This window comes from Carassius gibelio, chromosome B15, assembly GCF_023724105.1.
Source record: "Carassius gibelio isolate Cgi1373 ecotype wild population from Czech Republic chromosome B15, carGib1.2-hapl.c, whole genome shotgun sequence".
In the NCBI taxonomy this organism is placed as follows: domain Eukaryota; kingdom Metazoa; phylum Chordata; class Actinopteri; order Cypriniformes; family Cyprinidae; genus Carassius; species Carassius gibelio.
In genome coordinates, this window is record NC_068410.1 from 24,978,665 (window position 1) to 24,988,856 (window position 10,192).

At 34.6% G+C, this 10,192-nt stretch overlaps 1 protein-coding gene across 1 annotated transcript; it reads right to left on the reverse strand.

Annotated features, from left to right (window-relative positions):
* Positions 1–461: 461 nt before the first annotated feature.
* On the reverse strand, positions 462–1,409 carry LOC127972384 (olfactory receptor 52D1-like). Its single transcript, XM_052575845.1, has one exon. The coding sequence runs from the start codon at positions 1,407–1,409 to the stop codon at positions 462–464; it is 948 nt and encodes a 315-aa protein (XP_052431805.1).
* Between the last annotated feature and the right edge of the window lie 8,783 nt (positions 1,410–10,192).

Genomic DNA, 10,192 nt, shown 5'->3' on the forward strand with positions numbered 1-10,192 from the left:
TTTGTTAACATCAGGTGTCTTCAATAATGGTCAATCATAACTCAATTAACTTCTTAATTATTTCATTAACTTCAACTCTGCTTCAGTGTTACTTTTAACACTGCTTCAGTGTTTATATGTGTCCACGCTAAGAGTGTTAAATTAACACTGGGGATTTTGCTGTGTACTACTACTACTAATAATAAAATAAAAATGAAATAAAATAATAATAAAAACATTCTGAACACCCTTGGGTTGTTAAGGCTTTGCAGTACAGACATTTTATTAAGGTTAAGGCCCTCTACTTCACTTCATACATAAGAAAACGCACAAGCATTATTATATTTGTATGTCATACCTAAAAAAGGCAAAAGCATTATTATTATATTTGTATATTCTCAGCAAGAAAAGAATGAAACCTTCGAATCATTTAAAACAGATTCTTCCTTTAGTCTTTTTTTAGTACACAAACATGGTGATATTCATAAAGATATTCTGACTTGTTTCTTGAAATACAGTCTAATAACTTGTTGCCGTACTGTTGTCAGATTTAGACCATAAATAAGAGGATTTAAAATTGGTGGTATGAGTAAGAATTCCAGGGCCATGAAATTACGCATACTTTGATGCACATTTCTTGAACCATAACGACTGTATAGCACATCAAACAAAAATGCTGCTGTCACATTAATTAATGCAAGCAGATGTGGTACACATGTTTGTAAGAATTTGTGTCTGCCTTCTATTGATTTCCTGCAATTTTTGATTAAGTAAATGTATGAGCAAAATATCAATATTGCATGTCCAAAGTATGTAAGAATCACAAAGTACCCAAACACATTATTTACTGTTGTAGAAAAGCAAGAGAGTTTTGCAACTGACCAAATCTCACAGTATAACTTTTCAATACTAAAGCCACATAAGGTAAGTCTAGATATTAACATAATTAGAAGAGACATGCAGAAAAATGGAGTCAACCAGCAGAAAATGATACATTTAAAGATTTTCTGATTCGTCATTTTTAAATGATACTCCAGTGGTCTACATATTGCCACATACCTGTCATATGCCATTACTGTTAATGTTGAAAAGTCACACAGAATAGAAGAATAAATGACAAATATCTGAATCATACATCCAAGATAGGAAATCACATGTTCATGGGCTAACAAATCATATATGAATTTAGGGTAGAATCCAGAAGTGCCAAAAAGTCCGTTTACACACAGATTACATATAAACAGATACATTGGCTCATGAAGCTTCTTATGTAAAAGTATAGTAAAAATTACAGTTACATTACAAAAGATTATCATAGGATAATAAAGTGCAGTGAAGGATAACAAAACATATCTGTTCTCCATTGTTTCATTCAAACCAGAGAGTGTAAATACTAAGACACTGGACTCATTCTTCAGCAGTGACTGCATCTTGAATGATAAATAGTTTTTGATATACAGGATTTTGTTATTGTAAAGGTATTCTAAACCAATCATGTATAGAAACTTGTATTAACATGAATTATAACAGTAGGAAGTCTGTAAATGATAGAACACCAAAAATGCAAACATCAGATCTTCTAACATACATTTCTTCTGTTACAGGACATTTGAAATCTTGTCAACCATGTTCTCTATTTGTGTTTTTCCTGCAGTGCTTGCAAAGGTACAGTTTGGTTTGCTATATATGGACATTAGTCTCATGCTAATTGCCTTAATAATACACATTGTAAGCAATGTTAACAAGCTCTCTAAAGACAACTTTCTATTAAGTTAACCCCTTACTAGTAACCCCCCTTTTTTGGCATGGAGACCGAAATTACATACCCAAAATAAAAAGGTTTCTGCTCATGATTCTTTCTGACTAGATACATAATCAACCTTTGTTCACAAAGCTGACACTTTAAAGTTTACTGTTCAGGAATCAGAATCACTCAGACTGTTATGATAATAGAGATATATAAGCTCAAACATAAAAACAAAAATAAAAATATAAAAAACATATGTTTTAAATGTATTTAAAAAAATGTTGATGTAGGAAATGAGTTTGAAAACACAGTGTAGCTAAGGCCACAAGTCTTCCAAAACTTTCAAAATTTCATAATCAAATCTGTAAAACTGTGAATTTTATGAAATATTTTCTAAGGCCATGTCATGTGTGTTTTTAGAGAAGGTTAATCAGATTGATTTATGGCACTTGTCATCTCTATAAGATCTCACATTTAAACATTCCTGTGCTCTTTGTGTATGTTTCACTGTTGAAAGCTGCCCGATTCATTATTCTATTGTTCTCACCAAACGAGTCTTTCACACCTCCACCAGGTATGACACATTATCCGCATTATTCTTTTATCATTATTCTTTTGTTTTTATTCCACCTTTATTAGCCTTGATTGTGGTTTTTCAGGCTTTACAAAGCAACAAAGCAGCGATCTCACTTCAGTCTCTCTTTGCATTTAGCCCTTATTTATCAAAAGTCTTACTATAAAAATACAACAAAACATTTCCTTACGACCTTACGTGAATTATTGAGACAAAAATGCATTATGAAGAAGAAAAGCACCTGCTATTAGTAGCATTGGTGCTAACGTTAGCATCAAGCTACATCTGACAATTTATGAAATTATTAGTACACTTTTCCTCAAAACTCACTTTAAACCCCGATCGAATGTTTATAATAACTTCCTTTAGCGATCAGGGGTGGAATTTGGTCATTTACTGTTGTAAAAATATGTTATTTGTAGCCTTTTTCATCGCTGCACAAGTTACCATTTCCGATGTACATTTTTTTTATAAAAACGCCCCAGATCTCAAGAAATTCTCATACCAAGCTTTACTATCGTAATCGCGGGTTTATTATTCGGATATTTTGGGCCCTATCTTGCACCCAGCGCAGTTGACTTTGTACACCGACGCATGTGTCATTCCTATTTTGCACCCGCGCAAAGCGCGCTTTTCCCTCCACAGAAGCACGTCGCTAAACTAGTGAATGAACTTGCGCTCCCTGGGCGGTTCAGCGCAAAAAAGGAGGCGTGTTCCGGCGCAAAAAATCACTGGTGCTATTTTGCTGTTCCATTAAACAATTGCGCCACTGACCAGAAAAAACCTAGTCTAAAGTCAGTGGCGCGTTGCGCGTTGTTCATTATGCTATTTTAAGGGCGCATGCTTGACCATAATGTATAGCGTGCACAACGCGCATACACTTTGCTCATGTGATCTACACAGATGCAACAGTTATTTTTGCAAATCATAAATTGTTACACTAAAAAAAATATTAACCTGTTGGCCAAATAGTGGCAAGACATATGTGTATATAAGTACATCTGACAAATTGTGGCTATTTCCTCCCACGCCTGTTTAACCGACGCTATTTTGGGTGGGTTTCTCCCATCCCCATACAACACAACTTCTCTGTCTTTCACTGCTCTTACAAGAACATAAGTCTCCTCGGCTGTGAACCGCTCCTGGCGTGCGCCTGGTAAATACGTCATAATAATAGCAATCCATAATGGAACTTGCGCACCTGCTTTTAAAGGGAATGTTGGATGAAGTTCTGATTGGTTTATTTCACGTTACGCTCAAACCACACCTATGAATAATGAAGCTACTTAAGACCAACCCATTTTAGATTTGCGCCGGGCGCAAGAGCCATTTATCCCGCCGGGAAAATAGCAACAGCGCCGAGACCCGCCCACAAAGTTACTTGCGCTTCGCGCTTTGACACTTGCGTTTCAGATCGTTAAAATAGGGCCCTTTGTGTGTACAGAGGTGTTTCAGTGTTGTTTTGGCCAGATAACTACCAGGAAGTGTGCAGGAAGCATGTGACACGATGGGGCGGTGTCCAGATATGACACTCTCAGATTGACATTGGGAAGGCCCAATCGGAGTCTGAGTCACACACAGCAGGAGCTGACAACATAGCAAACACATACACAGATCGCTGGGAGAGGCTGTTTATCATCTGATCGCGTAAATCCGTGGAAAATGAATAGAAATGAAGATTCTGTCTGAAGAAATATGAAGTAAACATCAGTAAATATATCCATATATCTCCGCAGATATGCATCTTTGGTCTAAAAATCCTTATTGACGCTTTTCTGTGAGTCTATGTGAACACAAATAAACCGCTGCTGACGTGACTGAATATGAGTGAGTGGTGAATTTCTATTCAAAATGTGGCATAATACAGATTTATTATTTTGCACTCCTGACATAAATCACTAAATATCTTTCACTGCAACGTTTTATCAAAATATTGGTCAAATATCGAAGCTAGAGTCTTTAAACTTTCAATTGATGCAAAGTTTTTCCAGATGAAGTAAGACAGTGATGTTTAATGTGCTGTGAAAGTGAAACAATAATAAACTGGGGCCGTCGGCGATGTTTGCACGTAAAGGGTTTAAAATAACTGCCTGTCTATGCCCATGTATTCCTACAAAGGCAGAATTGCATGTGTTATCGCTCAAACATATAGTTCAACACATATTATCTGTAAATACCTTACAAAATAATATTTGATAAATAAGTAATTTTAAAACGCTGCTATAGAGATCGATCTTATTCATCAGAATATTATTGTAATTTGTTTTCTCTGAACATAAGAGCTCCAGCTGTTATTGTTCTTGGATTGTTCAGAGAACATTATATGTTCTGGGAAAGTTTTCAGTAACAAGTTTTATTTCAGCTCCCAGAATGTTCCCCTAAGAGGTAGGATAATGTTTTCTAAAAACATTTTAAAAATGTTTAGCATTAACAATATTAGAACATGATCCCCTAACATTCTAATTAAGATTTAAGCGGGTTGAAAGATTTAAACTTTCAATTGGATGTGGACTCAAATATTGCTCAGATATAAATAATTTGATTGAAAGTAAAGTCCCAGTATTTACCATCATTAAATAATTAAATAATATTATTTATTATAAACCAGATTTACTTTATTTCATACATTTACAAAGGCCTTATTAGAGATTAACAGTGGTTTAGATGTTGATGTCTGTTAAAAAGCAATAGTTTGGTTTGATGTCACCATAATGGTGATCAGTGTTAGCTTTAGTTGTGTCTAGTTTAGTTATCAATGTTTTTCTCTAGGAGTTATTAGTGATGTCCGATTCGCAAATAAATCATTCAATTTAACCAGTTCTTTATAGTGAACCATTTGAACCGGTTCACCAAATTGAACTGAATTGTTGAAACAGTTCATGTCTCCAATAAGCATTAATCCACAAATTACTTAAGATGTTAACTTCTTTAATGTGACTGACACTCCCTCTGAGTCAGAATAAACAAATATCCCGGAGTAATTCATTTACTCAAACAGTACACTGACTGAACTGCTGTGAAGACTGAACTGAAGATGAACACCGAGCAGAGCCAGATATTTTTTTTAAAGATTAATGTTTCTAATCTGTATATTGTACACAGTACACTGAACCAAAAACTGTTTCTTTTGGACGCGTCCAATTCGAGAACTGAGGAGCTGATGATACTGTGCATGCGTGATTCAGCGTGAAGTCGACTGACACACAGAACGTCTGAACCGAACTGGTTCTTTTGGTGATTGATTCTGAACTGATTCTGTGCTAATGTTATAATCGCAGGTTAACCGAGGGCTTGAATGAAAGGCAATCTGGCGAAACGTAAGTTCATTTAATAACAAATACATTGCAACGGATTATGTATAGTAAGTGGATCATGGTTTCTGCACTGATGATACCTAATTTATTTACTTTATATTTTCGAGACTTAAATCCTCATATGCACATTATTGCTTTTACTGTATTTGGGTGCGTTGTTGCAAAACTTTTCAGGCCCCAGGGTTTTCTGGAAAAAATTTTTTATTTTGACATCAAAATTTCAGAAGCTTGTGGCTTGAAAGGGCTTAAAGATAGAGATCTATTGTCAATTAGAAAAATGTTTGTCATGATCGAAAGTTTATGTGGGGTGTAAATATACTAATCTAATTTGCATATTATGATGTCACCAGGATCTGCCATCTTGAATTTCATTTCTTTTTCATGTCTTTTTTATCCACATTCCACATTATCAGAAAAGAGGAAGCCAACAGTAAAACAGGAGAAAGTACTAAATTATTACTATATTACTACAGTATATAGTAGTAAAACACATGTGAACAGTAGCCTACTTTTTGATCAGTTCATCAGTTATATTCAGGAAAAAATATATATTGAATGGGTGTCCATTTTTTTATTTTATTTGAATGAACATTAGACGACCGATCATCATGTCCAAAAGGCAAATTTTCCTCTTCAGAGTCAGAATTGGCAAACAACATTTGAAACACATCCTCGCGGTACAACTTTGTATTAGCTATCTGGCGATTTTCTCTCATAAATCTCACCATTTACACTCACGCTATGAAATGAATTGCTTCTGCATCAATTACATGAGCGTTCACTTGCTCTGCTATTTCCTCAAACACTTTGAACAGAAACATGGCATAATGTTGGTCTAGAATCAAAGTACTACATGTCTGCCATCTAGTGGAAGGCAATACAAATGAGATATTACACCATATATGGCACTACAGTCTATTTTATTAAGTATGCACTCTAAAAAAATGTGCCGTTAAATTACAGTAAAGTACTGTTAATTTACAGCTCTCAACCATTAATTTACCACTCTTCATTTTTTTTTACAGTATTTTACCATATATTCTACCATGGAAATGAACTCCACTCCCACTGCTTCAAACAGTTCAAGCTTAAAAACTAGCATTCCTATACGATGTTAGTACTATTAACTTCTTTCATTTGAATCCACTGAAAAGGAATATTTCTTAACATAAAACTGCAAACACTTAATGTGTAATAGTAAATAAACTAAATGCAGTAATTTTACTCAAATCACTACAGCTCACATGTATGTGCTGAAATACTTAACACAGAGATCACCACTGTATCAGGAGATGTACTGCCTTTATATAAAGCAGCAAAAGATCTGAATTTGTGGGTCACCATTGACTGAAGCACAGGCTCTACTCTCCAGCACAATGGTGAACAACAAAACTACATTAAACAAACATATCTCTCTTGTGCAAACACACATTAATACAGTTGAGTTCAGTATTTACTCTCATTATCAGTGTATGACTTTGCATAAATTTTTTTGAATGGATGTTAACACATATTTTAGTTTGATTAACTTTTTTTTCATTTGGTAAATCTGACATTTACATTTTACAGTATATTACTGGTTTTTCTTTACTTAACGGCAACAAACTGTAGAAAAACACTTTTTTTGCTGGCAACCATTAATTTACGGCAACAAACAGTGTTTTTCAACAGTTTGTTTCCTGTAAATTAATTACAGATTATTACTGTTAAATTATGTTTCATGCTGTTTTTTTCTTCATCTTAAATATTTAACCCTTTAAACCCCACAACAAAATCCTCAGTTTTAAGTGAACACTTATAATGTGTACTCACTACAGAGTGTTTGAGTAACACTGAATCAGTGAAGTTAATGAGATAATTCTGTGATTAACTGATGATTGAGCATTAGTGATGAACACCTGCTATTAACAAACAGAAACACTAAAGGAAAGAGAAACACAAGAACTACAAATGACTTCAGCCACAGCCTTGAATTCGTCAAATCTCTCAAGATCTGATTAAACAACTCCTAAAACAGTTTCACCAGATTCACATTACTAACCAGACTGACTTTATTTCTGTCAGATGTCTAAAGAAGATCTTATTGCGAGTTTTTAAGTTAAGTAAAAACTTTTTTTTCACTACCATGATGGAGATCAGTGTTTACTTTAGCTGGGCTCTTGAACGTGACTTTTCAACAACTAAGGTTTTTTTTTGCATGCTGTAACAATATATTTTTAGAACTTGTTATAGCAAAAAAAAAAAAGTCAACAGAAGAAAGAAATCTGGTATTGTTGTTTATAGATTGACAAGAACAAACACTATTATTTCTGATTAAATCCTGTGTCCCTTCTCTTATTGAATATTGATACTACAGCAAAAGAAACACTGCTGAGCTTTAAGTTATGAAAGACTGTTAAGAAAATTTAACTCATAAAAAAAAAAACCTTTGCAGAAATTTAGACATAAACATCAATAAGCAGCGTATGAATCACAACAATGGTGACAATCCACAAAATAAATAAACAGATAAGTTCTGAACTTCACAAAACATGCTACTAATGCTTAAGACAAAAGCAAAATTATAAGCACATAAGAATTAAAGAAAATAAGTGAACAATTCAGGAGCATAATTTATTCATGCCACAATGCATGCTGGGAGTCATTGATGAGTTTTATCTTGTGCTCGTACCCAGCATGCATTGCATCATTAACCTTTTGATTGTCACCACTGTTGAGATTCATATGCTGATTGTTGATGTCTCTCTTTGAGTGTTGCAGAGACTGCTGCCCAAAATATTTAAAACTCAAACTGTCATTAAATCCATATGTTCAGATTGTCACATTATGGTTCAAATCTCATAAAATTGAAGAAACAAATAATTGTGTAATTCATTCACATATTTCAATACCAAATTAATATTTGAGTACTACAGCAACTCCTCAAGTCAGTCTTATTATTGCTGTAACAGATGTACCATAAAGATACAAATACAGCAATGAAACAAAATGTAAAGTACAAAAGTCGAGGGTCAGGAGCCCAACTAAAGCAAACACTGATCTCCACAATGGTGAGGTCAAATGAAACATTATCATCTAAATCTCTGTAATTCTCAATAAGATCTTTTGATCTCTGATCTCTGATCTGATAGAAATAAAGTCAGTCTGGTTAGTAATGAGTGAAGTTGGTAAAGCTGTTTGTTAATTGTTTAAATCTTCAGTTGATTTCATCTAATGCTGTGGCTGAAGTCAGTTGCAGTTCAAGTGTTTGTCTTGTTTTTTTTCTTCAGTGATTCTGCTTGTTAACAAAAGCTGTTCATCAGTGTCTGAATTCACTCATTAGTGTTCATTCTCTCTGTCAGGTGGACTATATTAGTAAACTCATGTAGGGAATAGTGAATGAGGGTGTAGGGTGTGATTTGAAACACAGCCGCAGTGTTGACTTTGAACGTTGTTAATTTACGATATATAGCAGCAGGCCGCCTTCTTGAAAATGATGAATATTACCCAGAATGCACTGTTTTAATGAAAAACAGTATGTTACTGTCGAAATTTGGCCATTTTTTTACAGCGATTTTTAACAGTGTGACGTCTTGTCACAATTTAGCGACTTTGGCACTTACAGGGTTAACTGACTAAAGTTATGATTACTGACTTAATATATTTGAATGTTTGACAGACTTGACGCCAGATGTCATTACGTCGAGCATAAAAGAACCGGTGAACGTTCTTTTCAACCGGTTTATTGAATCGAACCGTCCGAAAGAACCGGTTTGCGGAAAAGAATCGAACTTCCCATCACTAGGTGTTATAGATAAAAGTGCTCTACCTAACTTATAATTGTAACAGTTTCCTACTTCAGTGTGTTACAAACATAATTTTGGTGTCTTTGGAAGGAAGACACTTTGGGCTTTACTTATTATCAACCAGATTTGATAATGCTCAAAAATATTAAAAGTTATGTTGTGCTAACACCAACATCATGTTGTGCTGATGGCCACTTATACAGATGGTAATAACTCATGTAACGGAAACAGGTCAATTTAGGGATCATTTAATAATAGGGAATTTGAACAGAATCACTGTTTCACGGCTGATCACTGAGACGCCCTGCGATTCACTGAACAAGCCGTTTAACATCAAATCTGCGCTGGATATTAATATCCAAAGTATAGTGAAAACACTATCAATTAGCACAGTAACAAGATCGGCAGTTTAAGACATTAACTTGTAAGCACAAAACACAAGATACTTCTCTTTTCAATATGAAAAATCTAAGACATATAAGCTAATCTAACACATAAACGCACGCACTCACACATTCACACAAGTTGCAGGAAGATCGAAAGTTAGGGAAAGATGAGTTTAAAAGAATGGAAATATGGAAAGTTTACAGCAATACATTAAATTGCATAGACATGAACAACCATCAATCACGTAATTAGCGCTCGCATTGAGTTCCTCAATGGGGTTAAAATTATATTAGATACACCAGCACAAATGTCTGAGGGTACATTGCCTTGGTTTCCTGTGAAAGGGAATCCCGTTGAAAGGGGTATCCCGGTGTCGCTGATTGGCTGGAAGTTCAGTAGTCGCTGA

Coding starts and splice junctions, on each gene's coding strand:
- LOC127972384 (XM_052575845.1), bottom strand. CDS start 1,409: ATGCAGTCACTGCTGAAGAATGAGTCCAGTGTCTTAGTATTTACACTC.